This window comes from Folsomia candida, unplaced genomic scaffold, assembly GCF_002217175.1.
Source record: "Folsomia candida strain VU population unplaced genomic scaffold, ASM221717v1 Fcan01_Sc017, whole genome shotgun sequence".
Taxonomy (NCBI): Eukaryota; Metazoa; Arthropoda; class Collembola; order Entomobryomorpha; family Isotomidae; genus Folsomia; species Folsomia candida.
Window position 1 is genome coordinate 3,383,474 of NW_019091209.1, and position 20,473 is coordinate 3,403,946.

Genomic DNA, 20,473 nt, shown 5'->3' on the forward strand with positions numbered 1-20,473 from the left:
TATAATCGGTTTCTAAATTTGGCAGTGACGATGAGGTAGTGAATTTTGATTGCATAATTTATCCGCGAAAACTTTTTTCCTGTACAATATTACGTTTTCGAAAGGATTTTCCAGATTCGGGTCTCAGTAAAACAGTAGAACATGCCGAATTTCAAGTGTAGAATAAATTTACATGTGGAAAATACACGGTGTTTTGTTTGTTGGGTAGACTTGCGCTGCTGCTGGTGGTGCTGCTAATACAAATCAATTGAACCAATATTGAAGGGTCGGACGAGGCAGGGCAGCAGTATGTTACGTTACATACTTCCGTCGCAATAATCCCGGTTCGAGGAACCTTATATTCTCTGAAAACCCTGCAGGCTCTGGGCTTAATGGCACGAATTCGTCCATCCAACACTGCACAAAGTAAATGAGTTTAGTATTTTAATTTACATATTAAAAGCCACTTCTTCCTCTGGGTTTCTTAGCTTAATTGATACTACATTCAGTGTTCCGCATTAATTCGCAATTTGTTCCGAGATAATTGCAAATTTCCTGAGCAATGTATCTACTATTTAGATAGACAGCAATAATAATTGTTCCGTCCCCATAAACACGCTTACATAGGCAAAGAACGGGGTATCAATTTCCACGAGGCAAGATGAGACTGCATGGACCTACCTCATACGTTGAAGGACACAAAAATACATAATTTTTGTACATCATTCTCCCCTTTAAAATGACCTGGCTGCTTTATGGAGAGGAGCCTTTATTGCCTCCCTGCTACCTACCTACCAGACTGCGCATTCATTCGAGGAGATTTACTAAAGCCGAGGGAACCAAGTCTTCAAGGGAAAGATTTATTTTCATTCCAACCGAACACAACTTTCAGAGAGAAAGACTTTCGCAGAGAACGTATCCTCGTACACATAGCGTGAGAAATGCTGATCGTGTAAGTAAAGTAAAGGGAATTTCGCAGGGAAGATGAGATTCGTCCACGACCATACCACCAGCACGACTACCACTGCTACCACTACCACGACCATCACCACTTGCACACAGTTTTGTTACATATCAACAAATACGAGAGTTTTAGATGAGCCTTGGCAAGTTCCCGTTGCTTGCTTGCACATCTCTCTCCCGTTCTTCTCATCTCTGCTTCTTCGTCTTCTTGCCTTCTTGTGAAATTATCTTGCAGTTCTTCCTCCACCTTCGTCTCGACCAGGTCGTCTCTCTCCGCTCCTTTCTCCGCAAAATAATAACATCGCCGCCGAATTTGTAGGCATGACGCTGTTTTCCGTGATTGTGATCCCCCCGTTCGTGGGGCGTGAGTAGGGAAAAAGTGGGGCGAATGTCGGGGTGGTGATTTGGATTACATAACTTTTTTTCCCGAGAAGTGAATGGTGATTGAGGAATTCTTCCGTCTCATCATTCGTTACATTCCATTGTTGGAGTGTTTCTGTGAGCGTGTTTCTGGGTGACGAGAAGTGGAGGAGTTTTTTTACTTATTTGAAATACTTAGTTTAGTGGGATGTTTGTGGACGTAAATATTTATTTAATTGGATACGTGAAGGAGCAGGTGAAGTGACGAGCTGCATATTTATTTAGACAATACCGGTGGTCAGTCTCCGGTGGTTAAGAAGAAGAAACTGGAGGAAAAGGCGAGGATTTGAGACGAAGGAGAAGAAGCAACCGTGTGTGAAATCTCATTACTTACTTGATTTAGCTGCTACAGAATTCACTCGACTTTCACCACCGTTCGTGGCAGTAAGTTGGATCATGTCAATTATAAATTTTGCATGGAAAAAGTCAGGGTGTGATTCCGTAAAGGATGAGAAATGTGGTGAGAAGGAGAAGAGTAATCACTTTGATGGGATCGCACCTACGTATTTTTTGCATACCGCTATGTAGTTGGGTTTTATAGCGTAGCAATTTTTTTTAAATCGTGGCTCATTTTGCAGATGTAGGAAAATTGCTGTTTTTTTTTGGTCTCACTAATTTTTGCTGGGAAATTAACTCGAGCTGATTTTATGAGCATTGACAAGTTTAGTTGTACGCATCCTCCATTTTTTCTGTCGAGGTAGACTACTAATTGCCAGACCACAAAGTAAATAATGTTTGAGCATGTTTTACAAAGTTTGGAGACAAAAAGTAGAAACTTTTTTTTAGAAAAAACACAAACGGTTTTTTGTTTCATGATTGTTTCTTCGTATAATTGTTTTTCTATGTAAAATTAGTCGCAAGGATAACAAGCTACTACTTTACATAGTCCTGCTCGATATATGCATATATACAACAATTTAGACGAGGGCATGGTAAAAAACTCATTAAATACACATATTTTCATGCGATTGGAAATTTAAGACTTCTTTTTTCCAAATTGAGTAGAAAAAATCTCGATCGAGAGCAAGAAATCAATATGAAAATGAACTTGTAAACTGAAATATGTGGCAGGCCAGACACGTGTTTAAACATGCACGGTTAAAATTTAAAAACTTGACATGACGAAAAATGAAAAATAATACCACATTATTTTAATTATCATTATCCTTCCTCGCAAATAGAAACAGATACGCGCATAGGCATCCAATGCATGAAACTCCCTCCTCCAATTCCCAAGAAGTGAACAACAATTTAAAATAATGGTTGTTTGTTGACTTTTAGTTTGTTATTGAGCACAATTAGCAAGTTTTCCTTTCCGGGGTATCAACTTACTGTATGTACTAACGACTAAGAGAAAACGTGCCTTTTTTCTTATTTTTACAACAGACCATTAAAAAAAATCCTCTTTCTCCGCCTCGTCACCGTCCTCCTTCCTCCTCGTCGACACCATGTTCAAAGTGGAATCCTCCAGTGCTGCGACGAGCAGCAGCAGCTCGGGCCTGACCATCCCATCCAGCAATTTCGACTTTGAACTGAGCTTCTGTGACGATGGGACGACGGAAGATTTGTTCGACTCCTTCGCCACGTCTCCTTCCGCTATGGACTCCACTTCCGGGCTGGAATCCTCCACCGACAACAATAGTGCAGGGGGCGTGGTGCGAGGGATCAAAATCGAACCTAGCAGTGACGACGATCAGTCCGAAGTCATGTCGACGGAGGTTTCGCCAGCTCCTCCGCCACCCCCGCAGGACAACCTGGTCGTCGTGTCGTCCTCCTCCATCGGGCTGGACGGGAGTAACCCCTCCACCTCGAGCAGCAGCAATAATAAAATAATCATGGGGGGCAGCCTCATCTCCTCGACGCGACAGGGGGGAGAAGACTCGCCCAAAAATATGGACAAGAGTAGTGGCAACAAACTCAACGCCACGAGTTCGTCCGGGAGTATTAGTAATAATAATAATGCGATTGGAAATTCCGTTAAAAAAGGTAATTAATATTTTATCCTGATTAATACATTGAACACGCTGGTTTTATTGCATCTTTTACTTGATCCGCGTGGTCATCATGCTCATTACTTAATTACTTCAGATACATACATTTCCATCCGTTTCATGCCTAAATATTTGAGTAGCGTATGTACGTATGTATCTACATATTCGCGTGATACTGGAGTGAAATTGAATCAATGGGTTCAGACATTTCTTGACTAGAGAAGAAGGTCGTTATTGGAACTGGATACGTTTTGTTTGGTTCAATGACCACAGAGTTCCATGCACAGGACAGGATCAGAGAAGAAGAGTGCGTTTAATGATGAGCATAACATGGCACAACAACAACATACTAATAATAATAATAATAATAATATGTGTGTAATATGGAGGACAGGACATCGTCATACATAAACAGGGACTGAAGAGAAGTAGAGAGTGGAATTATTAGATAGAGAAGAGAAGAGACCCAAGTAATAAATACGTATGTAAATACACACACATTTAATATTCTCACTTAAGATATTTGAGCCTGCATAGTTAATAAATATGCAGAGCGAGGAAATTTGTTAATTTGCCCTTATTGCATCATAGTTTCAGACAGATAGGCAACTCTTGCTTTGGTTGTACTAAATGACACCGAGGGAGTGATAAGTTTCATGTCGGGATCAAAAAATCTGTTCAATTATGGACACCACCACCACCACGATGAATTTAGATATTTATTAGGATGCGATGAAATGAAGTGACATCCAATTTTAGTCTCCAGAAGCAGCAGCAGTAAAGTAACCTCTCGATCCATGCGGTGTGCAAGTGAAGCAGGATTCATTCATCGATGTGATAACGTTACTAATCTGGCTGATCGGATAAAATATGTGTAAAGAATTAGCTGGCCATATTTCCATGCATGCATTACATAGTTGTCTCATAAATGCCTCCGAATTTCTGGGTGCCTTGTGTCAACCCCTAGTTGGACAACGTGGTTTCTTGGCATCATGTCATTGTCACGCAATTATTCCTGCCAACAATGCGAGCTGTGATGATAACACAAGGGATAAAATAAGTAACGTTATCATCATTCTCACATAAATCGTAGAAGTGGCTGTAAATAGTGGCTGGATTGGATTAGGAAATAATCCAAGGAAAGGAAATACAAGATTAAAATATATATTGTACAGCTCACATCATGTTCAACAGATGATGATGACAACGGTCATTCAACCACATGCAGCATTAAGGTGAAATTGGATGACGACATTCCTAACACCCCTATTCAAGTTGGACTCGTCCCGCCCCATAAGCATGCATGTATAGTTTCAATTGTCATCATCTCCTTCATTTCTGCATCAAAATTAGTGAGGTGTGTTGCAATATGAGCTTAATTTATAGGTGAACAAACAAGTGTAGTTGAAATTTGCTAGAAATGAATTTGAGCTGAGATAAATCCTTTCTTAATTTATTAACCTAAGAAAGGATTTATCTCAGCTCAAATTCATTTCTAGCAAATTTCAACTACACTTGTTTGTTCACCTATAAATTAAGCTCATATTGCAACACACCTCACTAATTTTGATGCAGAAATGAAGGAGATGATGACAATTGAAATAGTTTTTATTAATTTTTGTCGAGATTGGGGTAAGCTGACCCTGCCAAGCCCACGGCGGATAAGTCATAATACGTGAGTTTTACTTCATCACGAGGAAGGGGCAGTTTATTGTCATGCCCAGGACTCATTCTAGTTTCTTTATTTCTAGCGTCACAAACAAGTCGATTTCAAATTTCAAATTTTTCAAATTTGACAGAGGTACACCTTCGTATCTGTGTCAAATTTGAACATTTTAAAATTTGAAATCGACTTGTTTGTGAAGCTGAAAATTACATTTTTAAAACATTAATCAAAATTAAAATTAATTCAAAAATGAATGAGTTGATTGCAATTTAATCTGTTTTTTTATCATTTTTTTCCCAAAAATGGGGCAAAATGGTACGCCACGAAGCGTGGTAAATGTGGTTGTCTTCGCTGTTTTTTCCCATCACAACCAAATCTTCATCATCAACTAATCAAGCTTATCACCGAGTTACTCTCCACAAGCTTATCATCTCTCTCCACCAGCTTACCGAGTGGCAAGCTGGTGGAGACACTAAAACCACAAACCGGTAAGAAAGTCTTATCTTGTCACGAAGCAGTGACCACGAACCACGACCCGACTTCCGTTCGTCAAAGAAGTTTTACTCTTTGTTCACATCTGGTAAAGAACATTTATAAATTTCAAGTCAGGAATTTAATAATATTTGAATTACTATATAAGATTGAAGTGTGACGATGGCCGTCCCTGCAAAATTCCTGGTAACCCAGCTCTCTGATGAGAACTATAATTCTTATTTGTGCGAGAAAATTCAAGAAAAATGGGACATTTTAGAGGTGGGTCATCATATTCATCAAGAAGTCATCAAGAAATTTTTAACGAATATTCGTTTGATAAACCGGTGGAGAGTAGCTTGGTTGATAAACAGATAAGCACGAGAAACTCAGGATTTTTTGAATTTCGCGGTGGAAGGGTCCACTTTTTGTAGGGGTGTGGGGCATTGTGTTACATGAACAGTTTAACATTGTGCAAAAGGCCCCTTAAACTGCTGCTGCTGAACTACTACCACACCAAACCACCACGATTGCTGACTACATTAAAGATATTGCATTAAAGATTGGCAACAACTGCAGAGGATTGCATAGAAGAAGAAAACTATGTAATACACCGTTCATAAAAGTTCTCTCGGTAGTAATAATACAGCCCATAAAAAATTCATTTAGCGGTGTTGATAAATTTACCGTTGGCAAAATGAATCCGAGAGGAAAACACTCTTTCTTTACAAATTTGCTTAATTGAGCATTAATTCCACTGTTGGAATCTCCTCATCGGATCTGATCTTGATTTCGTTGTAGAGAAACGATGATGATGATGATGATGAAGAAGGAGATTATTCTGGCGATGATAATGAATGCGGAACGGAGGAACGTTTTAGAAATAATATTGCACGGCGGCCAACTACTTGTTGGGGTGCGTATGGTGGGTTTTTCTTCTCTCATTTTTGGGGGTGTGGTGTCCACTCTGTGTCGAATTGGCCCAAGGTAAACAAAGTCTCAAGGTGTGTTATACATTTATGTGGATCTTATCATCGTCGTCGTCTCAGTTGGTGGTGGTGAAGGAGGAAGCTATAAAAGGGTCATTCAACCAGAGAGCTTAACATGTTGTGGCTGGGCTTGGCCTTGAAAATATCCCGTTAAAATGTTTCCACCACTTTTTGCTCCTCTGCTGTTGCACCGGTTCTCTCCTTTTTTGCTGACCATCATCATCATCAAGCAACATGATCCCCCGTTCCCACAACACAATAACAACAATTCTCGCTAAACTATTAACACAAACTGGGCAGAAAGGCATGTGTGTAAGTACATGTGGACATTATCCTACTCACTTTCTTCGTCTCCGTGGTTGAGAATAGGGAGAAAAAAAATTGGCAAAATTTCCACAACTGTACTTCTTATCGTTGGACAATTTTATTGTGTGTGCATATTAATGACGTGATTAAACCGGGTTAACATTAGCGTTCCCCATGTACGTACATATTTGTAGTCATGTTGTGGTTAACATTTGTAGAGATTTTATGAGAAGAAGAGAGAAAAAAAAACAATAAAGGAAAGTTTAGTTTTTTTGGAAAGGCTCACTTTTTTCTAGTGAAAAGTGGTAGTAAAACTGGTTGGAAGATGGAACGGATTATGTAAATGGATGGATGAATCCGGACCTGGATAATATTTATTTCCTCTTCTTTTTTAATAAGAAGAAGGGATAACGCGGTGGAAGAATGTTGTTGTTATTGAGGCCAAAAATCCATGCATGTATGGAAGACCCACCACTTTTAAGATATTCATTACTGCCTATAGTCCCTTGGGTCAAGGGACATTGTGAAGGTCGTCTGATCAGGATGTGGATGATGACGAAGGGACAATTTATACCGTTACATTTTTCTCCAGCAGAGATTCCTATAACATGAAAGGGTAGTGATTTGAACGCCTTTAAAACAGGACCCAATCTCTTCCGGGTTTCTCAATTTACTTGTTATTTCCTCGGCTCCAGAGTCCCTCAGACGTGGTGGTCTCTACTCCTTCTTCCTGATTATGAGGCATAACAACATAACAATGACATATGACTACGAGGCAGGATAAGAACGGGGGAGGATGAGAAGAAGAAGAAGTGGATTTTCCATGCTACCACCAATCCAATTTTCATTTCCATGATGAATATAACAATACACTTGAATACACCACGATAATGTTGAGAAAGGATGGAAAATATTGCAAACCGTGGTGCATGGACGGATAAGAAGAGAGCGAGTCTCGAATTGAGAAAAGAGATGTGAGATGAGATCATGGAAAAGGCAGTGTACGTACGTAAAAGGGATCGAAGAATGAGGACTCTACTACTTCTTCTTCTTCGTCTCAACCTGACTCACTTATACTCGAACGATCATCGTAGTTTCGTTAAGGAAACCATACATAGTTCGGTCGTCGACCTGCTCCTCAAGGTTCTGTTGATGTGAAATGTGAACTAGTAACTGGTACTGGTAGTAGGAAGGCAAGGACCAAAAGTTGAGCCAAAGAGAGAAGTATAAAGTCTGTGTTAAAAGTACTTGCACGATGAGATGTGAAGCTTGCCTTGTTTACTGCTGGAGTTTTTCGCCTCCTGGAAAGAAATATGTACGTAGAAGAACAACAGCTTATCTCCCTTCATACCGTTAACTGGTTGGTGGATGAAAAAGAATGAAAAAAATAGTAGGAAAATGATGACTCTTAAAGAAAAACAAAGCCGCATTGATGAACGGTCACATCTTATTATTATTGGCGGCAGCGGCGGCCTCCTCCAGTAAGAACTTCTCGTCGTCAAAGTTGTCGTCGTCACTTTGCTTACTTACTTCTGGGCCAGGCCAACGAACTCGGCAGCATGATACGTAAACATATCTCGTCGTATGTAGAAAGAAGGAGGAAGACGATGGAGAAGGAGATTCTTGTCATTATTCCTGGAAATATTTTACACACTGCAAAAAATTATTAATGCCATAATAATCCCTGGCTGGATTTTTGCATTTGCATGCGAACCCAGTTGTTGTGTGTAGTTGTAAAAAAGGAAGGAAGGAAGGAAATGAAGACTTCTCCCACTGTTTTTAAAAGCGACGCTATATGTACACACCTCTGTAATATTTGTCTTATCGACCGACGACGACGGGGACGACGGGGACGTGTGTCCGTGTCGGTGAATGTGGATGGGACATTTAATCTCTCGGAGAATCATATTAGTTTAATGTCAACAAATTTTAAATGGTCGTGTCACGCTGTTGGTTTATGAAATGAGATTTGATTTCCTCCCTTTCCTACCACCAATTTGTGCAACTTTTCCATGGACGGATTTCTTCCATCCAGTCAGACCAGAGCATAGGAGAGAGAGGTCGACATGTGTCGTGACCTTACTTTACAGAATTGTACACATGTACACGTACGTATGGTCGTATGTCCCAAGTATTTATAAGGAGGAGGCAGCAGACCTAGTGTCATTGTTCTAGTTGGATTTATATGAATTTATTTACAATGGATTGTCAACCTCCTCCTCCTAATTTAAAATTCTAGCAGATTGCGTATGTACAATTGGAGGGTGCAAACGCCTCTGTTCACCTTTTCTCCATTGCCCTTCTTGCTCCCATAAAATGAGGTACACGTCGGAAGTTGAGAGTGATGCGGTGATAAGGTTTTGATGATATACATACCTGAACAACATGACGATCCGAATGTTTATGATGTTGGTGATGCTTATCATCCTATTTTCATTCTCAGTTTCTATAATGTCAGAGATTTTCCAATTCCACTCCGGTCTGATCTATTCCAGCAGAATTATCATTTATTGCGAATAATAAGGAGGTATACGTAGGATTATTGAGATTGGCAGTTATTGATCAATTCTCCTCACACAGTGTGCGTACTTGACGAGAAGATTGAGTTGGATGGAAAAGAGGAATTTATAATTCACCAGCAACACCAACTTCTTAACTTATGGGGCCTGTATCCGTTTCAATTTCCATTTTTGCGAGTTTGGTGACCGACGAATGCAACCAACACTTCCTCCTTTGGAATCTATGTATGTATGCATATGAACGTATCTGATAACGTATGTACAACTCATGTCTATATCTATGCGCTTGGTTAAGTTTGGGCCATTAGTATCTATTTGTTAGTCGTTCTTGGTCGTCGTCGACGTCGTTTTCGTCGTTCCTTGTCGTCTTCGTCCATTTAATTTATGTGCATGCAAATCTATCTCCCATTACTTTCCTTTCTCTCTCTCTCTCTTTTCCCATACCTGACTTTTGCGTAATTGATTGCGATATAAATTGCATTAGTTGGCTCTTGTCTTCCACCACCACCAAACTAACGAACTAACTAGCTACATATATATAGCGAATAAGTAAGTGTATCGTATCGGACCAAGAAATGTCGCACAATGTGTAATAATTATTATCCTTATCGCCCTACACATATTTGCATGTAGTATGAATTGCATACTCGCCATTCATCGTACTCCAAGTATAGGAAAAGGTCAATGTCTGAAATGTCTTTTACTTAATGCTGAATATGAAGTTTTATGCAAATATGGACTGGCCAAACCTGAAATACATAGAGAATTAGTGAAATCCTTCTTCTTCTACTGCCCACTCATTCATTCATGCCCGGATTTATAATAAACACTCTCCGAAACCACCATCACCACCACCACCAACAAGCAAACCATAACCATGCATGCACCAGCACCAGCACGGATAAGGATAAGGGATAAGGAAGAAGACGAATAAGACAACTGATCACAAGTTGAGAGATGAGCATTGCATAATTCACTCTGCTACATAGCCAAATAGCAATTACTTGCTTACACACGTTGTTCCCTGAACGTCGTTCTTCTTCAGACTACTAAATACGACTCCTCCACAAGTTTATTAGCCTCCCTCGCCGGCGGATGAATAATTGAATTCATGCAAAATTTAAAATTATGTGTGCAACACACCTAGCTCACTTTATTTTACTTACACTCTTACTTACTCGTATGTACATATGGATTGCTTGGTATGCCCTGCAACCCAAGGAAACCACACCCACAAGGAGATCCTCACGCTTTACTTTCCCGTATGTCATGTAAATGAGTACATTTGTACGTATAGGTGTAGTTAGTTAGTGACTGAGTGTCACCCACCACGGACAACACCACCACCACTAAATTCGGCCATTATTATTCATGAATTGAACCAGTCCATGGTCCGACCACAGACTTATTATTATTCACTCCGCGCACCCCTCGTGTAACTGTTTCTAATTTAATTCAATTCATTCCGCGAGCTATAAATCATCAGAGATCTTCACTCTCTCACACAACAAGTAAGTGCAGTAATCTGCAATTCTGGGTAGGTATGTAATCACCATCTTCCGCATCATAGATTGGGAATCGCGTCGTCCTTGTTTAATCGTTCAAGTTTCCAGAGTTCCTTTAGCAGTGCAAAATTCTCACGGGTAGTTTGTTCCAAAAAATATATAGATAAACATGATGGACATTTAATTGAGTTGATAATTAAAATATTTGATGCCGCACATTCAGTGCCATTGTTTCGCTAAAAGCCTGCAATAAAACAACTATGCCTGTCCCAATTGCACTTTTGCATTAAAATTGCATCCACACCGTGTCAGTCAGTTTTCTCATGCATCATCTTCTTCTTCTTCTTCCGTTCCCATGAATGCATTGCATTCATTGTTTGATAAGTGCCACCACCACCACCACTACAACCACTACTAGCACTGATATGTACATACGTATGTACCTCTGTTACTTTACTACTACTACGGATTACCTGTGCAGTAAAAAAGCAAGAAATGCCTCGAATTCTTCTATCCGGATGTAGTCGTGGCGTCTCTTTGAAAGAAGAAGACGTTAGAACATAACAGTTGTTTCATTCCTATCCAACTAACCCCGTTATGTTGTTGCACGTTATCCTGTGAAATGAAATTATAGAGGTATGCATTGTGTTTTGCGGATGGAAATAGTGGTGGTAATTCTCTCCTCTGATGAATACGGGCATTTTTTTCGCGAATTTTTATCGCAACTCCATTTATTTTCCTATCTATGTACATACGATTTTTACTTTATTTCGCCAAGAGGGTTTTAAAAAAAGTTGATGAGGTTATGCAAAATTGCCAAAATTTAAGCGGTTCTGATTTTTACGCCATTTTTGTACCTTTTGATATAAATCCGGTAAAATTATATATGACACCGAGTAAGATGTCAGTTTAGTTTTATGTCCTCTTCTCACTTGTGATTTTCTCATCGTTTTCTTCTCAATATGGACAGATTTGCCATCATATTTTTACGCCTGCCTGGCACATTACGCGTTGTGCAGCTTTTATCTATCTCGACATGTCATGAAACCCATTATGATGGTCGTATATAAAAATTACAGCGTCTATTTATTTCTTGGCAAGAGATGCGATGAGAATCTTCTTCTTTTCCCATCATGATCGGTAAAAATGCAGGTGTCTATGTAACGTCTCGTCTATCAATTCTTCCTCCTCGTTACTTGTTAGTCCTGCCAAGTGCCATGAGCCAGCAGTGGTCTGCGAAAGGAGCATTGAACGAAGGAAAGAAAACCCCGTTTTTTACCAATTAATTATTTACCATGCCGTTTAAGCCCTGTAAAAGATGTTGTAATAGGAGAATAACTGACTGATTAAGGTAACCGAAAACAGGTTACTTATACACACACACATACACACATGTACACACACATTCTTCTTAGATGATGATGGTAGTAGTAAGTAATAGTACGTAGTACCGGCAGCATGCATGCAGATATGATGATGAGGCGACTAACTGTACACGACAACAATGCAACGCAATCAACTTTTTTATTTCCCTTTTCCTTTCTATTTTAAGTAACGTTTTTTTCTTAATTTTTTCAATTTCAGAAGGTGTATTTGCGGATTCGAATAATAAATCCTTTCATCCATGCCGGGTTTGTGGGGACAAGGCGTCCGGCTATCACTACGGGGTGACTTCGTGCGAGGGGTGTAAAGGCTTCTTTCGACGGAGTATTCAGAAACAGATTGAGTACAGGTAGCAGAAATTGGATGATGGGATTATACATATGGATTCAGCATATTTTATTTATTGTGCGCCATCCATATTTTATCTGGATTACATTTCCGTGTCTTTCTCTTAGATGTTTGAGGGACGGGAAATGTCTGGTGATTCGCCTAAATAGGAATCGATGTCAATATTGTCGATTCAAAAAGTGCCTCGCTGTCGGAATGTCGCGAGATTCGGTGCGTTATGGCCGTGTTCCGAAACGTTCTCGAGAAGTGATAACATCCGCGGAAGCCGACCAATCTTCCTTCGATGGGACGTCGCCCCATTCGGGATCACCTGGCTCGAATAGTGGATCTCCGCCCAGTACCACCACGGAATCCGCGTCCACTACGAATGGTGGCATTGTTGGGAGCACGGTCAATAATAGCACCGTCAATAATAACAATACGAGCCCCACATCGACAGTTGGTGTGTCTGAAAACAATAGCAGTAGCACTAATAGTGGGAAAGTCTCGTCCACATTAAGTCCATTAGCCAGTTTGGTAACCCAGACACATCTCACCCACTGCATTTATACTCAGGAGAAAGTACGCGATGTCACGCCGAGAAAGCTCACCCTCGTAAGTTAAATTGATGAGACGGGAGCATAGCAGTCGATACAATTTCTGAATGTTCTCGTCATGTGTGTCTTACAGGATTTGAAGGAGCACACGGAAACGATACGAGTTTCTCTCTTCTCCGCCCTGTCTCGAGAAATGCTTATATCCGTGCAGAGCGTGGTGGAATTCGCGAAGAGAATACCGGTAAAGACGCCACATTTTTTGCACATATGTACAAATGTCTCGCATGGTCGAAATGACCAATTTTATGGGGATGGGATTGCTTTTATGGTTCCAATCAAAATTAGTGGAAGTATCGATTTGTAGGATTAATAAATACTTGTTAAATTGTTATTCCAGGGGTTCACATCGCTGCCGCAGGATGATCAACTTATTTTGATAAAGACGGGATTTTTCGAAATCTGGGCGGTATACGTGGCCCCAATGACGACAAAGGATTCCGTCACGCTGTCCGATGGACTCACGTTGAATAGGAAGCATCTCGATATTGTGTATGAGGTCGGTTGCACAGAATACCAAAAAATATTCCAATATTTTATGCCACACATGACACGATTTTGACTATAAAATTATATTTCTTCCCCAGAATGAATTCACCATCTCGTTGTTTTCACTGTGGTCAAAAATCTCCAAGTGGACCGACTCGGACCTGGCACTCTTATCCGGAGCTTCTTTGCTCTCCCCGCAACGCCACCTTCTCACCAACCATTCCACCATCGTTTTGACCCATTCGCAAAATCAGATCCTCGACTCTCTCAACAAATCCGACCTTTCCCCCATTCTCAGCGATCTTCGAAGGATTGGAACAGCTCATGGCGAAATATTGGATTGGTTTCGACAACACTGGAACAAACTGGTGTGCGTGCCACCATTGTTCGCAGAGATATTCGACATTCCAAGATCCATCGAGGATGAAAATATGTACAACAGTAGTTAACAAATTTACATGTACAACCAGCAATTAATTCAAGTCTACCCCCATATAATACATACACACCATATTTATATTTACACGCGAAGATGATCTAGTACTCTTATCATGTAAAACGAGCATGTAGGACTGAGAGGAGAAGACAGATAAAAAATAAATCCAGGTATTCACTGCCGTTGTAAATGATATGTAGGTATGTAAGACATCAACGTCAATTTTTACCGTAAAAATAGAATGACAGGAATAAAAAAAGCAGAATAGTTCGGGGGAATTATGGTCTCCGTCGTTATACGACGCCTACTACTACCAGTACCACGCATATATTTTGTGCAGGAGATCACACCCCCGAATAAATATCACTACGAAACCCGATGTCCAATTAACGTGTAGGCTTGCTGGCCTTGAGCTTATGCCATTATCAATGTATCCATTACTACAAAATATTATAAAACTAATTGATATTTCTACAAACAATATTTCTAAATGTTTTACACTTATTATACACTTACATAATAATTAATGTCGTATTTTGATAGTTTTTTTTTCTCTCTCCTTTTCTCTCGGCATGTTGCAATTTATTTATTTATTTAGGTAACAAAGAAATATGTATCATGTAGGAGTTAGTTGACCTGACCTAGCAAATATCAAGTCCATCTACACATTGTTATGTGTGTGAGTTGTATAATTCTACGAAAAAATTGTGATGTTTATATCAATTCCATTATAAACTAGGATTATATTCCGGAAAATATTTCTTATTATTAAATATCGTGGTCGATATTATTATATAGATTTTTGTGTAAGGAGTTTATCGTCGCTCTTTTTTTATGAAGGATATCTTTTTGGCAAGTAAATATATCGTGTACTTACTTACACAGGAACCAGATTTACAGAACAAGTTCAATAATATTACCATCTTTTTTATGAGAGCAGAATTTATATTAAATCGTATACCCAGCATTATTTACAAAAATATTGATTGATTGTGTATTGTGTAACACAAGAAGAAAACTGGAAAATAATACTTTGTTTGAAGTGATACGTGAGGAAATGAGACAACGAGTTTTAATTAATTGTGATGGAGATTTATTGTAAAAAACAAGAGAGATCACATCTCTTGTGTGATGATTTGTCAAAAAATATGTACCTTCACTCTTGTTAAATATCAAAATACTTATCTAGAGGTTGGCTGTGTGCACTATTTAATTCGTATATCCTTGTACACTTAACACAGTAATTGTAGTACATCTAATCACTTAATTATTACCGAAACTCAAAGTTCAAAGGATTTATAATCACTGATGATGATTGCATGCTGCATTTTGATACGAATTTATGTAAGAGCATTACTTACGTGAGGATGCTATTTATTGTGTGAGCGGATATTATATTAAAGTCTGTTTGTTTCTAAAAGGTTAATATTTATTGTAAAATGTGGAGAAGAAGAAGTATAGTTTAAGGTTTATGTATGATGAATTTATGCATGTTGGAGTGTGAACTAGTTATGTAATCGTAGTAAAAAGTAGATATCTATATAGCCTCGTCATACATCCATACTTATTTTGTCGTTGTGTTAAATTAGTTGTCTCTCTCTGGGTGGGTGTGTACGAGTTGCATATTATTAGGTTAGTGACGAAATGATGATTATCAATCAATGAAGAAGCGCTGCATGTGGTGGTGATGATGACGATGACAAAAAGTCTGTGAATGTGTTTGCCAATGTTACAAAAATCCATACATATTGTTGTTATTGTTTCCTTACTAATTGAGTATACATTTTCTAAGTGTTTACACATTTTAGTAGTATAATAAATAATTAAGGAGAGAAAAAAAGTGTACGATGAGACGAGGAAAATGAGATATACATAAGTGTGTACGGATTATTAAAGATGTATGAAAACGTGCTCGTTCTGTGTTCTGTTCTTCTGGTGGCTTTTTTTGTCTCATTCTCACCTGACCTAGATATGTATTCAGACCAAGAATACGTAACAAGTATGAGTTTTAGTATGTACTTCTGTCCATTAAAATGATTTTCTCTTACGCACAACGAAACGTACTTGAGTTGGTTGGAGAGGCATTATTATAATATGAATCGTATGGTGTAAAATTTACACGGTGAATGTTCTGCTTCACGAAATGCATTAAGAGAACGAGTGAGTATTGGCTAATTAACTTTTGTTGGCATTGAATAATTTCTGACATCAGAGGCTGCAATTTATAGTATCAGACTACCAGATATCCCGCCATGCAACTAGGAATATCTGGATGGCGGAGGTTTTTTTGGAGTAGTAAAATCTACGTAATTAGTAAAATGTGCGATAAGGCTGAAAGTTTAAATTGAATGAAAGTTTTAACATGCGAAAGTGAGCGAAAGTGAAAACGGTTCATGAACAATTTTGTCTACCTGCCTGGGGAATTTTTTTACAGGTTGATGATAGTTATCGGTGAATGGTGCCATATTATATTACCTATTATGTAGTTTACTGGTCCAAAGGATGACCTCAGAGAATCGATATAAAACTACAACTTGCTTTACTTATTATGCATTCATCTCTTCGATCACTAAACTTTCGACTGATCTGATTTGATCTGGTCAACATCCATCAGTCAAACTACTCAGCCTGTGACATATTTTCGCTGGAAAATAATTATTTATTATTCATAAACAACTCTACGACGATAAAATACAATTTATATTCAAGCGTATGTATCGTCTTCTTGGAATTTTGTCAACTCGCGAAGAAAAGTAAATGAGAAAAATAAAATGGGTTGCATGCATGCAAATAACCAGTGGCCGCGGAAGCTTGAGGGGACAGAGGGACAATGTCCCCACGGTTGTTGGATGTCCACATCTTATATAAACCGGGCCCTCCCCTATCCTACAATATTAACGTCCCCACAGCTTCCGCGGCCACTGCATATATAAAAAACAATGCACTTGATTTCACATTCACCTCCACCTATAAAACTACACTCGTCGTTCTCCGTTCATTAATGAAAAGGACACGTGTTCACCGAGTGCTGCATAAATGATCTGGGAAATAAATTCATCCCACTTTACTGCAAATTCTACCAAACTTTTTGCATGCATTTGTTCAAAACGACGACTCTCCGCACCGACCAGTGACACAAATATAAATGCCGAAGAAAAAACCATCGTCATCCCCACCGAGTAAAGTACAGTACGAGAAGCCGAGGGTTCAAACAAGGATTTTGTTTCATTTCCTCTGCCAAAAAAACACGCACTCTGGATGAATCCACCTTGTTTAAATGTACTATACTCCACTTTTTAAATATGCTGCAGCTTCTCTTCTCTCTTTCTGTTAATGAGAGAGACCTTCACACGGTTGCATAATTTTAGCAAGAGCAAAGGTTACCATAAAGCGACACGCGAGCCAATACCCATGCAAAAAAGTAGGAGAGAATCTCATCTCACTCACTTTTTCCCATGTGTCTCTCTCCACGATCACGGGACCTTAATATTCCTACTGCATGGATGTATGGATGTACGGTCGTCGTCGTCGTCATCAACGGGGGGGGGATCTCGTGTCCCCCGCACCTCGGTGCGGGTAGAAGGGGTGCAGCGAGGGCCTAAATCCTGCCCTGTCCCACCAGCTCACCTCTCGCCCAAAAACGGCACGGCAAACGGGATGGAATCCGTGTCTGGGGAGAGAGGGCGAGGCGAAGTTGGTGAGATTTTGGGCTGATTTAGCACGAGAGGGATGCTTCGAGGGTGAAATAAAGTGCGAGGTTTGGCCGGGCTGGTGGAACCAGCAGCACGCACGCCGGCAGTGCAGTCAGTACAGGACTTGGGAGTGGCAAGAAGAAGAACTCGTCCATTCCGTTGCCGTCATCCACCGGAGAAGCAAGGACAAGGTTCTGCTGCCGTCTGACTTTTGCTCCCTGACCTGGTAAGTGTGTGGGGATTCGGGGGTATTCCTTTTGGGTGTTAAGTGGTTATCGGGAAAGGGAGGGTGTTTCCATTTCCTCTGGGGGTGGTTCGATAAAGTGAAAAGTCTCGAGTGGAAATTTTTTGGCCACGTCGGCACGAAGGGAAAATTAACATGGCGGCGATATTATAGTGGGTTGTTTGGTAGAGTGGAAAAAATAATTAATTGTTCTTCTCTCTTTTGTGCAGAACAACTTAAAAAACTATCAAGATGCCTGGCGGACTCGCAGATCCAATGTCCTTCATGCAGGACTTTATTGCTGGAGGAATCTCAGCTGCCATCTCCAAAACCGCTGTCGCCCCCATTGAACGAGTCAAGTTGCTCTTGCAAGTTCAACATGTGTCGAAACAAATTGCGGCGGATCAACGATACAAGGGTGAGGAATATGGAATAATAGTATATTGAATATTTAATCGGGATAATTATGAATAGTTGTTTGAGAAGTAGTTAATCATCATGTTTGTCATCTCAATAATTTGTGAATGCCGGTCAAAGGCGGAAACAATTAATAGTTCATTCTCCCTCCCTCCCTCCAAATAGGGAGTAAAGTAGTGCTGGTAGTAGGAGCAATTTATTCGGTGGTCTTGTAACCTAAATTCGCGAGTATATATGTATGAATGCATTATAACTCGTGCTCCTCGCCTGCTGCTGATGTGGGTTTTGAGGTGATGAGCAGGCGCGGAGTGGTAGAGATATAGAGAGAGGCCGGCTAAAGTTATATTGCATTATATGGACTGCTACGGGTTTCGGGTATATAGACCACTTTATTGGCAAGAGTGTGCACAAACGGTGCTATAAATACTTTTTTTTAACCCTTTTCAATTTTACTTTTGAGCTTTTCACTGCCAAACAGTGAATTGTGTGACACTCTTTTTATGCACATGTGTAATAATGGTGAAATGGAAATGATACAGATTATTGGGATGACGATGAGAAAGATGATGGATTTATAAATATGTATGAAGTTCATTAAAAATTAATACTGAATTGGCTTTTATTGTATTGTTTGAACAGGTATTATTGATTGCTTCGTCCGCATCCCAAAAGAACAGGGCGTCCTAGCTTTCTGGCGTGGTAATTTGGCCAATGTGATTCGGTATTTCCCAACCCAGGCGCTCAACTTCGCCTTCAAGGACAAGTAAGTTGATAAATTGACCACGTGGCGTCGTCACATGAGCGGTGGTGTCGTTGAGCCACGAATCAAAAATGTGTGTATAAACTAACATATTTTCTGAATTATATAGGTACAAGCAAGTCTTTTTGGGAGGAGTCAATAAAAATGAGCAATTCGGACGGTATTTCTTGGGTAACTTGGCTTCTGGTGGTGCTGCCGGAGCTACGTCACTGTGCTTCGTCTATCCTTTGGACTTTGCTCGTACTCGGTAAGTTAATTGTAATTATTATTTCTATTTTGATAACATATAATTAATTGTAGCCCACTCATTTGCCTGGCTATTAAAATATTACAATATTTTCTTGTCAATTTCTAGATTGGCCGCCGATGTCGGCAAATCTGGTGCTGAGCGAGAGTTCACTGGATTGGGCAACTGTCTCACGAAAACGTTCAAGTCTGACGGCATTGTTGGGCTGTACAGAGGTTTCGGAGTGTCCGTTCAGGGTATCATCATCTACAGAGCGGCGTACTTCGGCTTCTTCGACACTGCAAAGGGCATGCTTCCCGACCCTAAAAACACTCCCTTCCTCATCTCGTGGGCTATTGCTCAGACCGTAACAACTGTGGCTGGAATCATCAGTTACCCGTTCGACACTGTCCGACGTAAGAGAATGCATTTTTAACATATTGATTGTATTATGTACAAGCCTTGCTTTATCTCGTGTACTAATTTGTCTTGACTCTCCTACAGGACGAATGATGATGCAGTCTGGACGAACTGATAAGCTCTACAAGGTATGTAATTTGATTATTGATCCTACTAACGAGATTTAGAGGTCTTTCTACCAATTGCATAATACACATGCTAATAATTCACTTTCTTGTTTTACCAGAACACGATCGACTGCTGGCGTAAGATTTACCAGACCGAGGGAGGCAATGCATTCTTTAAGGGCGCTTTCTCTAACGTTCTCCGAGGAACTGGTGGTGCCCTCGTACTTGTACTGTACGATGAGATCAAAACCTTCCTTTTCTAAGCCAACGGAGAGTAGGAGCTGCTACTTGTCCCCTTCATCATTAATGTGAACTATAGCAAGCCCAGCCACACACACGTAGACTTATTTCAAAAATCTTAATTATAGAAGGAGATGGTATTCAGAGGTTCCCAACTGTAATAAGATATGTTTTCGGCAACGTTCCAATCCGTGTTATGGATTTTGGGAAAATAAACACCAGATTCATTTAGATTTTCAATTCGACTTGACTATTTTTTTTCATTTCTGCATCCACTACCACCACAAACAACTAATTATTGACTTGACTGCCAGACCGGGACTACATTGA

The 20,473-nt window shown here is 39.9% G+C and overlaps 2 protein-coding genes and 2 long non-coding RNA genes across 4 annotated transcripts; 3 read left to right on the forward strand and 1 right to left on the reverse strand.

Annotated features, from left to right (window-relative positions):
* The first annotated feature begins 1,159 nt into the window (after window positions 1-1,159).
* LOC110856736 (ecdysone-induced protein 78C) lies at window positions 1,160-15,969 on the forward strand. Its single transcript, XM_022105268.2, has 7 exons — window positions 1,160-1,746; window positions 2,749-3,348; window positions 12,394-12,541; window positions 12,648-13,134; window positions 13,210-13,317; window positions 13,474-13,632; window positions 13,721-15,969. The coding sequence occupies exons 2-7, from the start codon at window positions 2,811-2,813 to the stop codon at window positions 14,069-14,071; spliced, it is 1,791 nt and encodes a 596-aa protein (XP_021960960.1). The 5' UTR covers window positions 1,160-1,746; window positions 2,749-2,810; the 3' UTR covers window positions 14,072-15,969.
* Window positions 5,260-5,815, forward strand: LOC118437891. The gene is made up of 2 exons (XR_004836463.1): window positions 5,260-5,599; window positions 5,660-5,815. It is a non-coding gene; the product is annotated as an uncharacterized LOC118437891 (long non-coding RNA).
* Window positions 15,611-16,894, reverse strand: LOC118437892. Its single transcript, XR_004836464.1, has 2 exons — window positions 16,123-16,894; window positions 15,611-16,023 (listed from the first exon to the last, which is right to left on the reverse strand). It is a non-coding gene; the product is annotated as an uncharacterized LOC118437892 (long non-coding RNA).
* A 923-nt stretch (window positions 16,895-17,817) lies between these two features.
* On the forward strand, window positions 17,818-20,383 carry LOC110856652 (ADP,ATP carrier protein). Its single transcript, XM_022105145.2, has 7 exons — window positions 17,818-17,976; window positions 18,204-18,391; window positions 19,030-19,153; window positions 19,260-19,397; window positions 19,506-19,792; window positions 19,881-19,924; window positions 20,023-20,383. Exons 2-7 carry the CDS (start codon window positions 18,226-18,228, stop codon window positions 20,164-20,166), a joined length of 903 nt encoding a protein of 300 aa, XP_021960837.1. The 5' UTR covers window positions 17,818-17,976; window positions 18,204-18,225; the 3' UTR covers window positions 20,167-20,383.
* The last annotated feature ends 90 nt before the right edge of the window (window positions 20,384-20,473 follow it).